This window comes from Armigeres subalbatus, chromosome 3, assembly GCF_024139115.2.
Source record: "Armigeres subalbatus isolate Guangzhou_Male chromosome 3, GZ_Asu_2, whole genome shotgun sequence".
NCBI classification, from domain to species: domain Eukaryota; kingdom Metazoa; phylum Arthropoda; class Insecta; order Diptera; family Culicidae; genus Armigeres; species Armigeres subalbatus.
The window spans coordinates 330700905-330720201 of NC_085141.1; the positions used below are offsets into that span (position 1 = coordinate 330700905).

At 38.8% G+C, this 19297-nt stretch overlaps 1 protein-coding gene across 3 annotated transcripts in view; it reads right to left on the bottom strand.

The window, feature by feature from the left end:
- LOC134225652 (uncharacterized) overlaps positions 1-19297 on the bottom strand; it is a 312634-nt gene that overhangs the window by 134994 nt on the left and 158343 nt on the right. For 2 of the 3 annotated variants that reach the window (XM_062705910.1, XM_062705908.1), the window contains exon 1: positions 2318-2738. The exons of the other annotated variant lie outside the window; for it this stretch is intronic. In XM_062705910.1, the coding sequence (XP_062561894.1) occupies positions 2318-2507 (190 nt within the window). In that variant the 5' untranslated portion in view covers positions 2508-2738. Of the gene's footprint in view, positions 1-2317; positions 2739-19297 lie in introns of those variants that run through there. 3 annotated transcript variants of the gene reach the window in all.

The window sequence follows — 19297 nt, forward strand, 5'->3', positions numbered from 1 at the left end:
TCTTTTAGTTTTTAAGCTCGTCGGGAAGAACGATCCTTCTTTAAAGACAAGCCTCCCGGAATCCAAATTTAAATCTCAATACGGAAGCAATGCACAACTATCATTTTTATTTATTCAATAGTATGAGTGGAATAATTGAAATGGCAGTTGTGCGCTATTTTCGTATTGAGTGGGGGTGCCCTTAAAAACGCGAGTAAATTTAAATTTTGATTAAGGGGGCTCGTCCTTAACATACGAAGATAGTCCAAAATATTTACAACAGGTCCTAACAGGTGTAGGTGCAAACGGTACTAGAGTAAATGGCACTGATACATGGATAGACTCCCTTATTCACATTCATTTCAATCCATAGTAAGAATCTCCATTGAACGCAACTTGTTGAAAACAGATCGACTAAAGATGAGTGTCGGAAAAAAAGATTATTTCTACGCGTTTTTGTATTTTGGCCATAACGTCTGAGCTCATAGTCCGATCTGGCAAATTTTTAATAGCTGACAATAGTTTCTCCTACGCATAGTATTAGCTTTGGAACTAAAACAGGAATGCACTGTAGTTAGAATTCGTGACTAAGTATATTATTGTGTTTACATTAAGCTTGGCGAAATCTTCATTACTGACGTAATTTTAGAACGGTGTGCAAGCCAGCGACTGAAAACGGTTAAGTTCTTATAAAAACTCAACATCTACTGAATCATCATAAAATGGGCCAAAACATGCGGATTAGACTGTAATACAAAAATAAGATATTTTTGTATTGTATTAAAACTAATTTAATCGTAGAAAACAAATTTTAAGAAAAAATAATTTTGCTTCGATTATATGGAAAATTCGATTATATGGACTTTTTTGCATCAAAAAAGTCCATATAATCGAGGTATACCTGTATGTTACTCTAAAGCATTGTTTTCCTTCTATATGAGATCCAGATAAGATAATCTAGTGAAAACCGCGTTAAAATTAGTTTTTGCCAAATATCGAATCTTTCCGACCATTGCTCCCCTGTTAAGTTTTGGCTAGATTTTGCTGGCTGCCAGTTTAAATAAACTACAATGGTAGAGAGACAATAAAGTGGATTTCATCGGAAATTATTTGATACTTGATTCGAAAAGAATCTCAACCCATCCAATACATTTAATTTCAATCGGGAAGTTTTGGGCAATTGCTAAGCAGATGGTGTAAAACAATAAAAAAAACTACTCGGGCTGCTTCGAAAATCATGAAATGGTCAATAAAACTGTCGTTGACGGATGAGTATCCGTAAATACATTTTTATTTGTTATTATTTGTTATAACTTTATTAAATTACACCCTCTGTAATTATTTGGTTTGTAATTACCTTTTTAGTTTCAAATTTCACAGCAGAATTCAATAAGAGCGAATTTATCTTACTTTAATTTTCTCGGTTATACTCCCACACCATAAAACTCGTTAGCGTAATGTTTATAAGGAAGTACCTACTTTACGCGATGAAGAGAAATTTCCGTACGCTCTGGTGGTAGCTATACGGTTCGAAATTGACATTCTGCCAGCGCCACAGAAGAAACAAGCATTCAGGTATATACCCACCGAGAAAGCACACACTCGATTTATTTTTAAAGGACACATTTTCGATATTAGCTCCCAATCATTCAGCACCAGAAGTACCGAAACAGGAATGTGTTTGCACTCCCGCCGTCGTCGTCGCGATTGATTGGAATTCTATTTTGGAGCGTGAATTCTGGTGACGACTTGCGAATCGGCAGGTGCAGGTAAAATGACCCTAATAATAAACCGGCTTGGGGACGTCCCGAGGAAGATAAAAGAACAGTCCTTGAACAATGTTTACTACGATAAACGATGAACAATGTTTACTACGATTGAACAATTTGACATATATACTATACTGTGTTTTTATTACTTATAGCACAATCTATATAATCAGATGTGGAATTAAGTTTCCACACTTGGCGTATTTCAAAAAATGGAAAGGCATCGCAAAAGGACTAGAGTTGGCGATATGATAATTATGACTTACTATAAATAAATTAATCATGTATCATGAAGGTTTTCTAATGAATTTACTAAACTATTTGTGAGTTCATAATGTTTTCCCATCGGTAATCTTTTTATGAAAAAGATCTGGATTGAAAGAGAGGTTAACATCAACATCGAGATGGTGAATGGTTCAATACTACTGTACCTTTGCCGGGGGTGGGGGGAAGAAACAACCGTTTCGTTCTAGGGAATGAGGTGATCCACAAATTATGTCAAGCAGGCAGAGATAGAGAGAATAAAGATTAAGAACGGGGGCAAAGGGGGTTTGTCTAGCGCAAGTAACCTTCGTTATCCGTCTTGAGGTGTGCCGGAGAGAAAAAGATGTGCGTCCGAAAGTGATACTCGTCCGCACCGACCCCACCGTAGCTTTCCCGTGCCTTCCTCTGGTGTCGGTTGCTAATCTTGCTTTTGGCACCTCCGCCACCGGATCTTCCTCCGCCTTCGCGAATGTTTTTCCTGAACATAAGATTCATCTTGTATGACACTTCTACCGTCGGTCACTACCCTTCTTCGAAACACTGTGTCAGATGACCTTTCCAACAATATTTCTTATCACTCAAATTTATCACTGAATTCTGCTGAAAAACAGCGCACTTTTCTACGTTTGATTGAAAGTAAATCCACGAATCGTGACATATATAAATACTCCGATGCGCGAAAACGACAACCGTGGGTGTTGGAATATTTCGCGCCGACCGGCTAGAATCGTGGCTCATAAGAGACTGATTTTCTCCCGCCGAACGAAGTGGACCGTCAACCAGTTGAGAGCTGATGAAACAGGAAAAATTCAGCTTGGACATTTAGTTTTCCGTTTCTTTAGGATTTCATCTCAATCTTCTCTCCATCATACATACACCTCTAATAGAATTCACCTACAAGAAACCGAAGATTACCTTTAGGGAAGATGAATCCTCATGGCATTATAAAACAAATCAATGCGTTTCCAACATATTTGGAATTATTCTTAAGTTTAGAACTATTTGAGAATTAATAAACTTATATTAGTTTTATTGCCTGTCATACGCGATACACACATTTCTGTCCAGAGTACAGTTGAAGGTATGCTTTGGCGTAGGTTTCAGTATTTGGTACCACGAAATCAAATGATTAATCTTCGTCAGCATAATCGTCCGCGATGGTGTTTTGGATGATTTGTGTTATATATTGATTTGGAGTCACTACCTTCTTGGAAGTCGGCAGTCAAATTTGATTTTTTTTTCTCTCGATGCAAGGTTACAGATGCCGTTTCATGATTGGATGCGACATTTTCCGAGTAGATGAAAATATCTCATTAATATCAAATGTTGATAAGATAGCAAAATAAGATCTGGACATGATTGATATGAGAGATAAAAGAACAGGCAACGATATCATAATTTTGCACCAAAATATCATGAGAAGATCAAGTTATGCTATTTGTAATAAGTGATCAATATCATGTGCCTGTAGTTTGTTTTTATCCTTACGCCCAACCAGCGGATGTTTTTTATACAGTTCTGCATAAGAACCTTACAGAAACTGTATAATAATTGGGCATATACAATTTCGGAAGATTTTAATACAATTGTTGTATTGAAATCATACAGATTTATATTAGTTTAATACAATATCTGTATAAAAAGCCCTCCCTAGAAAAAAAATTAGCCCCCCTAGGATTTTAAAAGTAAGTTTGCAGTGATATCAATGTTCAACAAATGGCCGGGGTTCAGCCAAACCGCACCAATCGGTTTTTTGACTGACTTGTGATATTTTGTTCGCAAAAGGAAAACGGAAAGACAAATCGTGCGTACATGGGTTGTAGGATATCCTCAGTCATGGCGTTGAACGATGTTCAATGCGATTTGTGATTAATAGAATCTGTTACACGAAAACTTTGGCAAAACAATTGGAATTTTTTCATTGGCGCTTGGTGTGAAATGGCAGAACCTCGACCATGTAACATAATGAATTATTGAAAAAGTTTGAAGACAAAAGAGTTATCTTCCATATTCACCCTATCACAATGAAATGAGTGGAAGACAAATGAGCTTGTTTCTCATTTCTTTGAAAGATTCCTGCACACTCAGTTTTCATTTCTGCAGCTCGGCAAAATCCGCACAGCCGTTTGCCCAGAAAAATAAAAAAACAGATATCCCGGCAAAAATAACGTTTGTTAGCTGGTTTTCGACAAATAATTAGCTGATTTTCAGCAATTTTGACAGAAATCTCGGCAAAAAAACTCATTTGCTGGGGCTCGGCTGTGCGAATCTCGGTAAAAGTTCAACAAATTGGTGATATCCCGGTAAACCAAATTAAGTTTGTGTGTAGCAGAGAAATTGCACTTGGTGTCAATTATGAAAAGGCAATATCTAATAAATTTGAAATTATCAAAGTAAGTTTGATATGAACAACAACGGAGAGCCATCAAAATATCAATCAAAGCAATCGTGGTACTACGCCAGCAGTCAAAGACATGTGGTCAATCATCACGGACTAGAGTGACAGTTTTCCATCAGGCTTCCGCTTGTCTAGCAGCATGATGATCTCCACAATTCCCATCAGTACCCTAGTAGGATTCTCATCAGAATCCGAGAGGAATTCCCATCAGAATCCGAGAAGAATTCTCATTGAAATCTCTAAAGAATTCCTTTCAGAATCATCGAAGTATTCCAACCGGAATCCAGAAGAATTCACACTGATTTCCTTTCAGTATCGTTGAGGGCACGCAAAAAAAAAGCGTTCCCGAATTCGTGAACCAGCCAAAATAAACCGTGATTTAATTTATATATTCGGGAACACCAGTCACGTTTTCCAGAACGTTCCAGAAAACGTGACTGTTGTTCCCGAATCCGTCACTGTTGTTCCCGAAAAAATACACCGTGAACTTGTTAGATCACGATTTCAAAACCCTTTTTTTGCGTGGGATACCTTCGGGAATCTGTTGGGGATACCCTTCATAATCCATGGAGGATTTGCTAAAAAATCTTTAGTTGATGTGCTTCGGAATTCCAATGGAGTCGTTCGAAATTGTTTTCCGGAATCGTTCGGAGATTTGCTTCGAAATTCCTTGACGAGTTGTTTCAGAATACTTCGACGGTTTGCTTCGGAATCCCCCTGACGATTTACTTCGGAAACCCTCGACGAATTGCCACGGAATCATTCGACGATTTACTTCAAAATCCTTCGATGATTTGCTTCGGAGTCCCTCGAAGGTTTGCTTCGGAATCGCTAAAGGATTCTTTTCGGAATCTCTGGAGGATTATTTCGAAGTCCCTCGACAAGTTGCTTTGGGATCCCTCGACAGATTTCTGCGGAATCCTTCGACGATTTGCTTCTATATCCCTGGAACATTGCCTACGAAGTCCCTGGAACATTCATGTTGGAATTCCTGGAGGATTTGTGACGGAATCTCTGAAACATCCCCGCTGGAACTCCTGGAACATATCCGTCAGAATCCCTGGAATATTCCCGTCGGAATTCCTGGTGGATTTTATATGAATCTCTAGAAGATTTTCATTGGAATCCCTGAAACATTTCCGTTGGATTTTATGAAGCATTCCCATCGGAATCCCTGGAACATTTTTGTTCAAAATCCTGTTGGAATTCCTAAATCATTCCCGACATTCGTTGGCATTCCTAGAGTATTTGGAACATTCCTGTCGGAATCTCTTATGGATTGCCTTCAGAATTCCTGGATGTTTTCTTCGGAGGATTCACGTTGAAATCCCTGGAGGAATGTTGCATTTTTGGGATAGATATAATATTTATGAAATATGTAAAAATATCCATTGCTTATTATCCACTGAGAAAAGAGAATATGGATGAGTGCGATTGATTCGAAATTGCCTTAGGTGGTTGGCAGTGGTGTAAATACTCGCTTCACGAGTAAGGAAAGAGTGTAATTGGGCCTACCAAAAATGCCACACTCGCGCCAACCTACTGCCTGAATTTTTCTGGCGCTTACTTTATTCGTGAGTAAAAATCACGGTCGCAAGTATTTGTGATTACTTCGAATACAATGAATAAATTTGACTTGACATAAACACAATAACAATAAACAATTGTGTTCTTGCTCGAACATCAGTGAGAAACATATTCCGTGGTTGTTTTATGACTTTTCGCAAATTAAATCGAATGACTCGTGAAGCTTCACGAACATTTTTCGGGGTTCGTTTTTTTGTTTTCTCTGCGAGTAGTAGGCCAGAAAAAGGCAAAATAAATGTTCGCGAGTCTGGTGGTTGGACCGTATTTTTCACATTACCACTAAGATAATTTAATGAGGTGGAAAAATGTGCGAGAATTTTTTAAAAGAAGCTCAAATAAAGAAAATAGATAAATATGCTATAGTCCCCCCCCCTAGTTACGCCAATGTTTTTTCGAGCACATATTGGGAGCATGCAAATAAACGCAATATTCAATCGATCTTACTGTTCTGTTAAATCGAAATAAACTTAAACGGTGGTTGCTAGTAAAATTCAGTTAAATTTAATTGAACATTGAATGTTAATTCATGTGTTGGGACAATTTTACACGTCGTTGAAAATTCAAAACTTTTGCTGTGTAGATCTCAAACATGCCATATCTATGTTTTACCCTAAAGTTCAGACCCTAGATAAAATGTAAAAAAATATTAAACGAATGGGTTTCACTTTATTTATTTTTTCCTACATGCCATTTTTTTGCCAGGATTTGCCCTTGAATTCCAATAAAGATATAATAGATTTTATGAACGGAGAAAAATCTTTTGGTAGAAAACCATTTTGCCGAAGGCCATAGGCCAACAAACATTATTGGAGGTGAATAAAGCGCTTATATGACCCAAAATAGTCCTCTATAGCTTATATAGCTGAAATTGTTTATTGGTAAGGCTGAAAGTTGTTTGGCCAAATATGTCTGAAGCCCATCTAGTCAAAAGTTATTTTGCCAAAAATGACATTTGGTCGAACAGTTCCTTTGGCTGAATAAAATAACAGTGTGCAGAATAGCTTTATTGGCTGAAATGGTCGTGTAGCAGGAAGGGTCATTTGGACAAAATGGGCATTCGGTTGAAAGTGTCGTTCTGCTAAATTGGCCACACAGTTCGGCCGAATGTGTCTTTCGGCTAAATGTCGTTTTCGGTCAAATAATTTTCGACCTACTTCTGTTTCGGACAAACGTTTAATTCGGTCTAATGGAATTTGGCTGGATGACATCCAGCGGCCGCGGCCTAACGTGTTATTCAACCAAACGACATTCAAGTAAATGGCTTTTCGCTGAATGACTTTTGGCTAGACGACAGGTATGTCAGTGGGCCAAACAAACCTTTAGACAAAAGCCCATCTAGTCGAACATTTTGTTTAGCGGAAATGGACATACGGTTGAAAATGTCATTCATCCGGCTAGCCATTTGGCCGAAAAAGTAGTTTGACCAAATAGGTTGTTTCTCGAAATGGTCGTTTGGCAGGTCGTTTCGGCCAAATTACATTGTCGGCCTTATCCAGCTTTTTATTATAGCCACGGATCAACTATGGTAATTAAATATTGACACATGCTGTGTACAGATTATAGCGAAATCCTAGTTGCCTAGGTAGCCTGCTGAATGTTTTTCATGCCAAATATTTGTGTTTTGTTCCAAGACGGAATTCGCATAATTCACTTTAATTTTATTTATGTCTATTCAATAACATTATTTATTTCAGGTTGTTTTATAAGCATTTATAAGCCTGCAGCTTCAACACGCCGAAGACGCATTATCTGTATCTTAATTTGGCCCAAAGCAAGGAGTATATTCCTTTTCAAAGCCCCTTGTATTACCGAATCTTATTGTTATAGACATAGTGAACCTTCAACTGAATTTCGTTGGAATTAGCGGTCTTTCAAAAATTACGTAACACTGTTGAGGGGGGGAGGGCGAGCGTTACAATCCATACCTAATAATAAACTTTTCATACAAAAAGTATTACGAGGAGAAGGATAAGGTCCAAAATCGTCTAATCTACGTTATTTGTGAAATACCGATAATAAAAATTTGGACAATTTATCGTATTGGCTACTCTGGTATTTGTGTGGTTTGTAGTTTAACTTGGTAGAATATATTTTCTTATAACAAAGAACATCGTCGATTGTCTATGACTTCTTTGGGTGAAATTGTATTTATAAGGCATGATGGAATAATTGAACCATAATTGATCAGAAAGCGCGGTGTCAAATTGCGACACGTAAAACATCGATCAGCCAGAGAACCTTCCATTTAGAAAACCAATCGTCTGTAAGTTCACTGCCGGCCTATCAACCAATGGATCATTGCCCCGAAACGCTACTAGGCCCATTGACCGCTTGACTCGGAGTGAGTGCTCGTGGACCGCCAGCCCGGTTTTTTACCGCATGATATTCGTTTGTCCGATGATAGATTGCCCGTTATCCACCTATTTGCCTATCTGCTCACAACTAAAATCTGACAGGAAGCCCAAGAAGCTCATCAGCCAGAACTCAAAAACAGCTTGGGTGACATGCAGCATAGACGAATAGAATTTCGCACCTTATTAATCTTCTCCTTTTGCGAGAAGCTCATTGGCCCCATCAATCTTTAAACTTGCCCGTTCCACACAATTTCTCTAATTGTCGTTCTGGTTCCCATAAATAAATTTGACGCTAATACATGACTAGCCGGATTAATCAAGTCTATAGGAACTTTTTGCATGAATAGTATCCTTTTTTTTTCGATTCAACTTTTTAATTCATCAACCTGAAATAGAATAAAAGGTTAAAATACGCAAAAAAAATGTTACAGTTTAAAATGTCAAAGTAAACAAATTGAGATTTTTTGGCAGGTAAATTGCTAGGATGTAAATTGTTTGGAACAAAACTTGGGTTACTAGATTTGCCCCATAAAAACTGTCCACAGCTAGTGTCAAAAAAGCTCTGCCACAGTCTATTTATGGCTAACGTAAAAAGCTGGATAACCTTTTCAGCCAAATGACCATTCCAGCCAAACGACGTGTTAAAGAAGACCACTATTTCGGTTAAATTACTACCTCGGTCGTATGTCGCTTGGGCAAAACTGTTTTCCGTTGTATAACCGGTTCATCCAAACGTTCATTTCGGCTAAATGCAAATCGACTTGATGATTTTCGACTTATCGTATTATTCGGCCAAATGGCTTTCCGCCAAATAATTTTCGGCCAAACGATCCTTCCTCTTTTTTTATAATTTCCATTGAATTTCCGAAGAAATTATTATGGACAACACAAAAATTCCCTGTAGAAATCCAAAGAAATTCCTTCTAAATTAGGATTTTTTCTTCGTTTTAAGGTTGAGCTCCCAACTGTTCAGACTTTGTGTAATTTTGGGACACCCTAATGTCCATACACACCTATAGTGCAGAATTTTTCTACCTTTGCTTTTCTTCAATTGCCTCGGATTTCACCAACGATGCAATGATGAGACGAGACGAGACGCGAAGAATCATCCTTTCCAGAATTAATATTTAATTTATGATAAATGAATTTTTGAATTCCGTACGTCAAATGTTTTGTATTTTTTTGTAGTACACAGGATTTTGTTTTTACACGATTTTTTTTCGCTCGTATTTTTGATCGTGTGACTTCAATTTACCACCAAACTCTTTGCAACATGTTTCAAAAAATCCAGAATAAATCGAAGAAAAATCACATGATAATTAATATGCGTTAAACATTTAGGATGAGTGGAAAATTGAGAAAATGTAAATCGCGTAAAAATAAAATCCTGTGTATAATAAAAATATGTGGAGTGTTTACGCCATACTGAGTTAGCTACATGAGAAGTCGCTCAATATGGCTTTAGTCCATCAGACTTCCTTAAGACTGTGCTGTCAGATGAAGTAAATATAAAATAGAGAAGAAACTAAACAAAGCTAAACAATAATTTCCTAATATTAATATTAAATAATTAAGAGTAGTGGAGCTATACATAAGACATTGACATTTAAGAAGAAACATCTATAAATAAAACGAACATTGCATAGGACGATTATGATAGGAGTTCGACTGATCAGGGTAATTATGCTACGTTTCGGCTATGCAGTCTCAGTAATCAAACGATAATTTTGATTTTATCCCAACGTTTCGACCACGAAAAGTGGTCGAAACGTTGGGATAAAATCAAAATTATCGTTTGATTACTGAGACTGCATAGCCGAAACGTAGCATAATTGCATAGGACGATTGGTATGATAAGTTACAAAGTAGTATAAGTTTCTCATCGATATCATTGTTTCAACTTTGACATTCGTAAAAAAATTGCAATTAGTTAAAGGATTACAAATGTACTTCTTCCATATACTTTCACTGCTTTCACTGTTTAGAATAGAATAATATTTGTGATCTTATGATTTATTACTCAAGTAACATTTTTAGTTTTATAACGCTCTTTAAGTCCATTATTTATTCTACAAGAGTGCCTTAAAACCATTATAAAACCAAAATGTTACTGGGGAATATTATGATTGCAATAAAGTTAAAGAGATAGGCATCTTTTCCAACATGAGCAATATAGGAGCAAGTTGTGCGTAATGCCATTGCTGAGCGTCGTGCAAAAATGCTAAGTGCCGATACTCAAGTCAAAGAAAGTTGCTCTACGCATATCAACGAAGCCGACTGTAAATGCTTTCCTGACAAGAATGGCGTCAGCAGAACATCTCTATGCGAAACAAACGACTCATCAACAGCATTAATGCTCAAGGCAGCAGTATAAAAATAGCATCATTTGCAAGACGAATGTCGAACGAACCACTGAAACGGCCAACGCAGTAAAAGCAACAAAAAAAAGACAAATGACAAAAACAATCGTTGCAATTGCTCGTTCAGATCCTGCTGAACAATCAACATCAAAGGCAGCAGCAACAACAGTAGCAGCAGCAGGAACTACAGCAACAAGAACAACCACCAAATCCTAAAGGCAATTTCGAACTAGACCCATTGAGACCACCAAAAGTTACCAGGTAAAGATTGTCGCTGTCGTTGCTGAACATCTTTTGCTGGCGAGGATAGGGGAGCTAAATGTCAAAGAAGGAAAATCCATACGATTTGACAGCTTGGTACCTAACATGTTCCGGACAGCAGAACAAAGGGAACCGAAGCGACAATCTTTATCTAGTAACTAAAATATCTTTTAGATCACCCATCATTCGTCTGAAGCAGCAATCCACGGGGCGATTCCTAAAAGCCAGACTACGTGACCCTTCCATCATGAGCGTTGTATCTTGCGTACATGAAAGACCAGACCCCAAATGTATGCATGGATGGAATGGCGCCAACCAGCATCAGGATGCTGCTTGCATCTGAAGGACTACCATCGTCACCTGAACATCTTCATCGCATATTTATCGAAGTACACCGGGAATATGGTATTGAACCAGCTGAAGCCGCAGCAGACTTATAGTCTTATCGCCAATACTTGTCGAGTGAACGGACACATCGCTTGCAACAGCTCAGGGAGAGCTCAGCCAAGTTCCAGTCTCATTCCTCCAGAATTTTTTGCAACTAAGGATGACTTCTTCGATTGAAAAAAGTAGCACTGTTTCATTAACCGACGGGCTGATAAAAACTTCTTCAGCATTCAAACAGAATGTGACTTTAGTTTTATAGGTATATTGTCAAAACTTCAATCGCATGAAAAGTCCAGCTAAAATGAAGGAAAGTTTTAAAATCATTTTAAACGCATTTTTTCAACCATTTTGGCTACCGAAACTAGCTGGAACGAAAGCGTAAAAAATCACGAAGTTTTTTTTTAAGCAGCTTGCAAGCAGCGGCCAATGCATTTCGAAACGACAGAAATATTTATGAGTGCAATAGAAATCAGATGGGAGAGTTCTTGTAGCTATTTCAACTACTTTTAATTCAGAAATCATGCCTACATCTAAATTAAAAGAATTTGAGCATGTTTGGGTGAAATTATACATAAAAGGTGAAACACGCGTGTTTGCCTTGGTGTATTTTCCACCTGACCATAAAATCACGTATGAAAGTTTTTTCCAATGTGCTGAACAAATTTTATCACAACTCCCTCCAGGGGATAAAGTTCACATCTACAGTGACTTTAACCAACGCTATGCCGATTTCATTCTGGACTCTGAAAATGAAAGTATTCTACTTCTAGTCATTGGGTACAATGAAACATTGCAATTAATTTTCGACTTCACTTCTAAATTTGGGCTGAATTAAATGAAGCACATCAAAAACAAACAGCAAAGGTAAATTGCTTTTTTTTTAAATAACTAACATATATGAAGCAGCACTACGAGGAGCATTTGAATGGCGTTGAGAGTACAGGCAGTGAAAGTCAAGGCAGCGGAGGAGATTGTCAGTTCGATGTCAGTTCAGCGAACGATGGAAGCCAACCAGCCCCCACCTTGAGGGAAGTTAAGGATGCCATCCAACAGCTAAAGACCAATAAAGCAGCTGGTAAGGATGGTATCGGAGCTGAGCTCATCAAGATGAGCCCGGAAAAGCTAGCCACTTGCCTGCACAAATTGATAGTCAGAATCTGGGAAATTGAACAGCTACCGGAGGAGTGGAAGGAAGGGGTTATATGCCCCATCTACAAGAAAGGCGACAAGCTGGAGTGTGATAACTTTCGAGCGATCACCATCCTTTATGCCGCCTACAAAGTTATATCCCAAATCATTTTCCGTCGCCTGTCACCATTAGTGAATGAGTTCGTGGGAAGTTATCAAGCCGGCTTCGTTGACGGCCGCTCGACAACGGACCAGATCTTTACTGTACGGCAAATCCTTCAAAAATGCCGTGAATACCAGGTCCCAACGCACCATCTGTTCGTTGATTTCAAGGCGGCATACGACAGTATAGCCCGCGCAGAGCTATGGAAAATTATGGACTAGAACAGCTGACCAGACTGATCAAAGCAACGATGGATAGTGTGCAAAACCGTGTGAAGATTTCGGGCGAACACTCCAGTTCGTTCGAATCGCGCCGGGAACTAAGACAAGGTGATGGACTTTCGTGCCTGTTGTTCAACATTGTGCTAGAAGGTGTCATGCGGAGAGCTGGGTGTAACAGCCGGGGTATGATTTTCAATAGATCCAGTCAATTTATTTGTTTCGCGGATGACATGGACATTGTCGGCCGAACATTTCCAAAGGTGGCAGAACTGTACACCCGCCTGAAACGTGAAGCAACAAAAGTTGGACTGGTGGTGAATGCGTCAAAGACAAAGTACATGCTTGTGGGCGGAACCAAGCGCGACAGGGTCCGCCTGGGAAGCAAGCGATAGACGGGGATACCTTCGAAGTGGTCGAGGAATTCGTCTACCTCGGATCCTTGCTAACGGCTGACAACAACGTTAGTCGTGAAATACGAAGGCGCATCATCTGTGGAAGTCGGGCCTACTACGGGCTCCAGAAGAAACTGCGGTCGAAAAAGATTCACCACCGCACCAAATGTGTCATGTACAAGACGCTAATAAGACCGGTTGTCTTCTATGGACATGAAACATGGACAATGTTCGAGGAGGACTAGCAAGCACTCGGAGTATTCGAGAGACGGGGGCCTAGTACCATCTTTGGCGGTGTGCAAGAAGACGGTGTGTGGCGGCGAAGAATGAACCACGAGCTCGCCCATCTCTACGGCGAACCCAGTATCCAGAAGTTAACTAAAGCCGGAAGGGTACGATGGGCAGGGCATGTTGCAAGCAACCCTGCAAAGATGGTGTTCGCTTTCGATCCGGCAGGTACGAGACGGCGTGGAGCGCAGCGAGCGAGATGGGCAGACCAGGTGCAAAGCGATTTGGCGAGCGTGGGGCGTATTCGAGGATGGAGTGATGCGGCCTCGAATCGTGTACGGTTCAGTGTTATCTGTTTAGATGTAGACTAAATAAATGAAAATGAGATATATGAAGATTATTGTGTGACTGAATTATTGAGTTCATTGGGGAAAAATTAAGCGTTTGACACAGCAATCGAATATTTTTCAATCATTCACGCACACCAAAGACCTAACGACTATGAGTACGAGGAAGGCTTCAAATACCATTCAGCAGACTATGAAAGAATTAAACTAAGATTAAATAAATAGTATTAATTGGCAGTCAGTTATAAGGAATGAAGGAAATATCGAAACTCCTGCTTACACTTTTAACGAAACATATAAGGATACAAATAATTAAAAACTATTTTGTCTATCCCCCCCCCTCAGTTTTTCACCAAAAAAAAAAAAAATTTTGAGGGGGCAATGAAATAAAATTCAGGTACTTTGAGGATTTTCAAAACATTCTTTAACAAATTCGAGGAGTTTTTTTGATTTTTTTCATTTCAATATTATTTTTTTTTATTATCCCCCCCCCTTGACCCTTCGGAAACCATAGGACATAATGTTAAATAAATATTTGTAACGGCCATTAAGCAAGAAATTCTATTGAAGAGAACACGTCGACAAATAAATACAAAAAGTCCAATCTGGTACAAAAGCACATCAAAAATTTAAAAAGTCGCGGACAAAAATTATATAAAATTTACAAGCAAGAAGAGAGTGATTAAAACTTAGCAACATATTTTGAAATCTGCGACAAGCTGAATTTAGCTATCAGTAATGCACTAGAATAATATAATTTGAAAACTGAGCTTATAATTGAGTCATGTCCAAAAGAGCTTTTTCAATTGCGTAAAACAAAATTAAAATCGGACAATTTTCCATCTGTAATGCATCTCGACGGAAATGTTGGGGATAGCTCGGAAAAAATCTGCAAATCATTTGCCGATTTTTTCCAAGATATCTATAGGGTAACTGTACCAGTTTTGGCCATGTTCCTAATTTGGCAAAAAAAATCATAACTCCAATACTAAAGCATGTTTTATTAGCCCAAACAGGAGATATATCCCTGGAGATATTTTCAGGGTTGGTCAAATTAGGCACTAAGGCGGCCAAAACCGGTACACTTACCCTACTACATTTGCGGAAGAAGATAGCGACCGCGATTATTTTGCATGTTATCCAGATTTTTCAGAGATTTTGGTGTAAACCAAATGCAAGACATTTTTGACGCTCTAATGAACTTGGATGTTGCGAAGGGACCTGGCCCGGACACGATCCCACCAGTATTTATAAGAAAATAGAAAAAAAAGAACAAAAGAACTCACCACTCCACTATATTGACTTTTTAATAATTCCCTGGAATCTGAAACCTTCCCAAACATATGGAAAAGCTCTTTTCTTAAATCTGGTCGAAAATCAGACTTATGTAATTATCGTGACATAAAGCTATGTCCATTTAAAATCCGGAATCATTTATCGTATTATTTTATAGCGGTTTGTCTACCTCGGCGCCCACTTGCTGTGGTATAAATTTCACGAAGTTTCGTGTAGCGTGTCAAAAATTATTCCAGATGGAAGCCGAAAGGAGAGAAAAAAGTCGGCACACCCACGTTGATAATCCTGCTCATCGACGATGAAACCTACGTCAAAATGGATGTTGGACAGCTTCCTAGCCAAAAATTCTACATGGTGACGGCACGAGGAGTAGTTCCTGCGAAGTTTAAGTTTGCTTTCTGGACAAACTTGCAAAAAAGGACGATTTTGGCAAGGGATATGCAGCTATGGAGCAAAGACCTAAGTGTTTGTGACGAATAAGACGATGGACTCGAAGCTGTACAAGGAGGAATGTCTCAAAAACCGCGGTCGACCTTCCATAAAGCCCATAAAGGTCCCGTGAAGTTTTGGCCAGATTTGGCGAGTTGCCACTACAGCCGGGAAGTCATCCAGTGGTACCGCGATAATAACGAAGATTTCATCAATAAAAACATAAATCCACGCAACTGCCCACAGCTCCGGCTCATCGAGACATTTTGGGCAGTAATGAAGCGGAAGCTTAAGAAAAGTGGAAAAAGTGAAAAATAGCTCGGGACGCGACTCAGATGACCAAAATGTGGAACAAATGTGCTAAGGAAGTTGACTCCGGAAGTATGCAACTTTTGATGAGAGGAATAAAGAAGAAGGTGTGAATTTTTACTAGAAACAACCTTATTTGTACGTCATTCCGTTACCGAGAAACAGATGATTTTATTATTTCGGATTCTAAATGGACATAGCTTTAGCCCTTATCTCTTGAAAGCCAAAACTTTTCGAGTCAATTGTCAACGAAAAGCTATTTTTGCAAATTAAAAATATAATCACTGACACGCTCCGCGGCTTTTTTAAAGGTCAGGAAGTAACGCCAGTTTCTCTCCCAGGTAACAGAAATTGGTGGAACATATGGTTCAACAAAAGGCTATTAGAAGTGAATGTAAAGAAATGCAACTTAATATCATTTAGCACAAAAATAACAAGCATTATTAGCACTAAGAAATGGCAAATTATATACTAGTCTATGACGGTGGACGAAATCAATAAAAAATACAACTGATACCGCATATGTGACCATTCTCTTCGATATGGACTCTTCGCTTCTTCATCGTAGGTACTAGTGAGAAGGGGTGCAATGATCATCGGTTAGCTGGTCAGACGATTTGAAAAATGGTTTCCACTTTGCTGAGAGGAGAAGTGGGTGCTGCCGGTCATCATCATTAGCAGCAACAGCGTTGTCGAGATCTTTTTCGCGAATTCATGTTTTATCACGTTCCGCTCGGTTATATTTATGTAGCTTTTCCTGCAGATGATCATTATTCAAAGGCTTTCTGATGCTAAAAGCACCCCTCGTCCGCTCGTTAATAGTGATTTGTAAACAAGTTAGGTGGAATATTCGTTGCACTTTCATTTTTATACCAAGCTAAGGGGATCATTCGGGCTATATGTAAAAGTACTACCTATAGCAATTGCAAGTGTATAAATTAAATATATCAAACATTCCTCCTCAATTAATGTATGTTTTATTGTCATAATTGCTAAATATATACAAGATTTTATTTTTAAATTTACATAATTTCCTAATATTTTAGGGTCAAAAACAAGCGAAGCTGAAAGTCTCTTTAATAAAGACAATAAAAGTAATTTCATGTTCATTTCATAATTAGTCCCAGTTTTTACACTAGCTTAAATAATCCTTATTTTAAAATTTCCCAACAAAAATTTTAAATTTCCCCTTTCATGGCGCTCGTGTTTTGGTCTGAGTAGAGTGAAGTTAACATTTTACTCTCAGAGAGTAGGCTTCTAACGTGCTTCTTAGTTCAAAGATGCTGATTTAATGAACTGCACCAGAAAAGTTGGCGCCACTACTCGCGCCATATGGACTAATAAATCACACTCCACTATTAAGCTTGAACCGGACACTGTTAGTAGTCGATGAGACAATAAACAACCAACGTAAATTAACTGCCAAGTGGCCAGAAACAACGCTTATGGTGATTGTTTGGGCATTATCGACAATGTACACACCAAATTGTCCAGCGTTGTGGAAAAGAACTGAGCTACACCAAATACAGCTTGATTACTAAGCATTTAGTCCCAAACGCATGTTTTGGCGCTCGTCCAGAAAGCAACAGAGAAACAATAACTGCCACATCTAGCCGCAAATTGTCTGGTGCGGACTTTGGCTATCCCTTCGTTAAATATGTGTTACTGTACGCAACAGCTAGAATGGCAGCAATATAAACTTCCATTATAAACTTGAAAACTCACTGATAGTGTTTTGTCATGATAACAAAGTTTCAAACATGATTTTATATTTTAATCGATATACCTTATCGCAGTATATGAACGAACATAATGATTTTTTGTTTCAAATTTCCAAAGTTCATTTTACTGTGGAACGTCTATATTTATGCGCGACTAGATTATTGTACGATTGTGTGATCAAAAGAAAGAAATAATAACGAACACATGCGGCATTTGTCCCCCGTTGTAAGCACAATATGATTCGTTTCACATCGCTCCATTTGTTGTGCTGCGTTCCAAATTACTCCTATTCCGAAAAAGGTTTTCATGTTCCCGGAAAAGCCAACCATGAGCTTTCGGAAACGATTCCATTATTCATACACCGAGCGCACGTTTTCCATCAACTAGACGCATAGATTAGTTGGGTTGTGGTTAAATGGAGCCACTAGTCAAAACTTAATTTAATTTATCCGAGAGTAGCGTGAATGTTTAATGGCGTTGCTTCTAACTATGGGGCTGGGATTCGTGCCGGTACGAGCGGATAATCCCCACCAACCAACCGGCGTGTGATAGATATTACTGTCACGTCGTTTGGATCATCCATTTGGATTGTCTAGCTTTCGATGCGGTTGGGGCGTCGCCGTCGAGGGGTTGAGCGTGATAGCGTGCAATGGAAATGAAATTGGAAGAAAAAACAAGCGTGACGATCAATGATTGGAGGACTAAGGACGACCACTTTTTGGATATGCGGGTAAATTTCGATCATGGAAATTCTTGCATGACCCTAATGTAAAGAAGCTGATGTGGTGATGGGCGATGGTACACCCAACCGGTGATTGTAGGATTTTCTAACAATTCTGCTTAAGAACCTAAAAAACCTGTATAAAAGCTAGGCATATGCACATTTACCCAGTTCTTGTACATGTTTTGGTAGGTTCTTATACAAAATTGCTAGAGAATCTAACAGTCGTTGGTTGGGTGTTGGAACTCTCAGAAGAAGTTATTGTTTCGTCATTGACACGAAGAATAAAAGTAGCATTTTGTTGAATAGCCACATGTTGCTACAATTCTGTCATACTAGTACGTAAGCACGTACTAATTGGATTCTATAGATGTTTCCGCTTGTAAGCAATAGCTAGCAACAAATAATGCTGTAAGAGTAAATGCGTGAAAAGTGAACGGCAAATAGAACATGGAATGTACATTTTAAGGCTTGTTTGAAACAAAAACCTGTCCAATTTTTCAGTAAAGCATGACGTATGATGAACATCAGGTCAGACACAAACTGCCTCTTGCTACTGTGCAGTAGGTTTCTTGCTCAGCCGCGACGATGAAGTGCAACGCATTGGGATGACAATCGGGAGTCATAGTTTAGTAGTGTTACGAGCCACCCGATGTTCTACTTTTAAGATCTTCATGGTAGTTTTTTAGAGCCAAATAAATGACGTCGTAAATCAATACTCGAAGTGTAACCCAGTTTCTTTATTTGTTGGCGTTTTATCCTCTTTGAAACACTGTCGTCTCACAGCCATGTTGCATTCGTCTATCGTTGGGCTAAGGAAGTCTATTTTTCCTTTATTGACGTGAATTTTTATGGTTTATAAATTCTTTACTCGTCAGTAGTATCAAGGGTAGGGGCACTTGGCAGGGAGAGGAGGCAGGATTTGCCACCATCAGATTCTTTCTTTCTTCCTTCTTTCTTCTTTATTTCTCCTCTCTTCTTT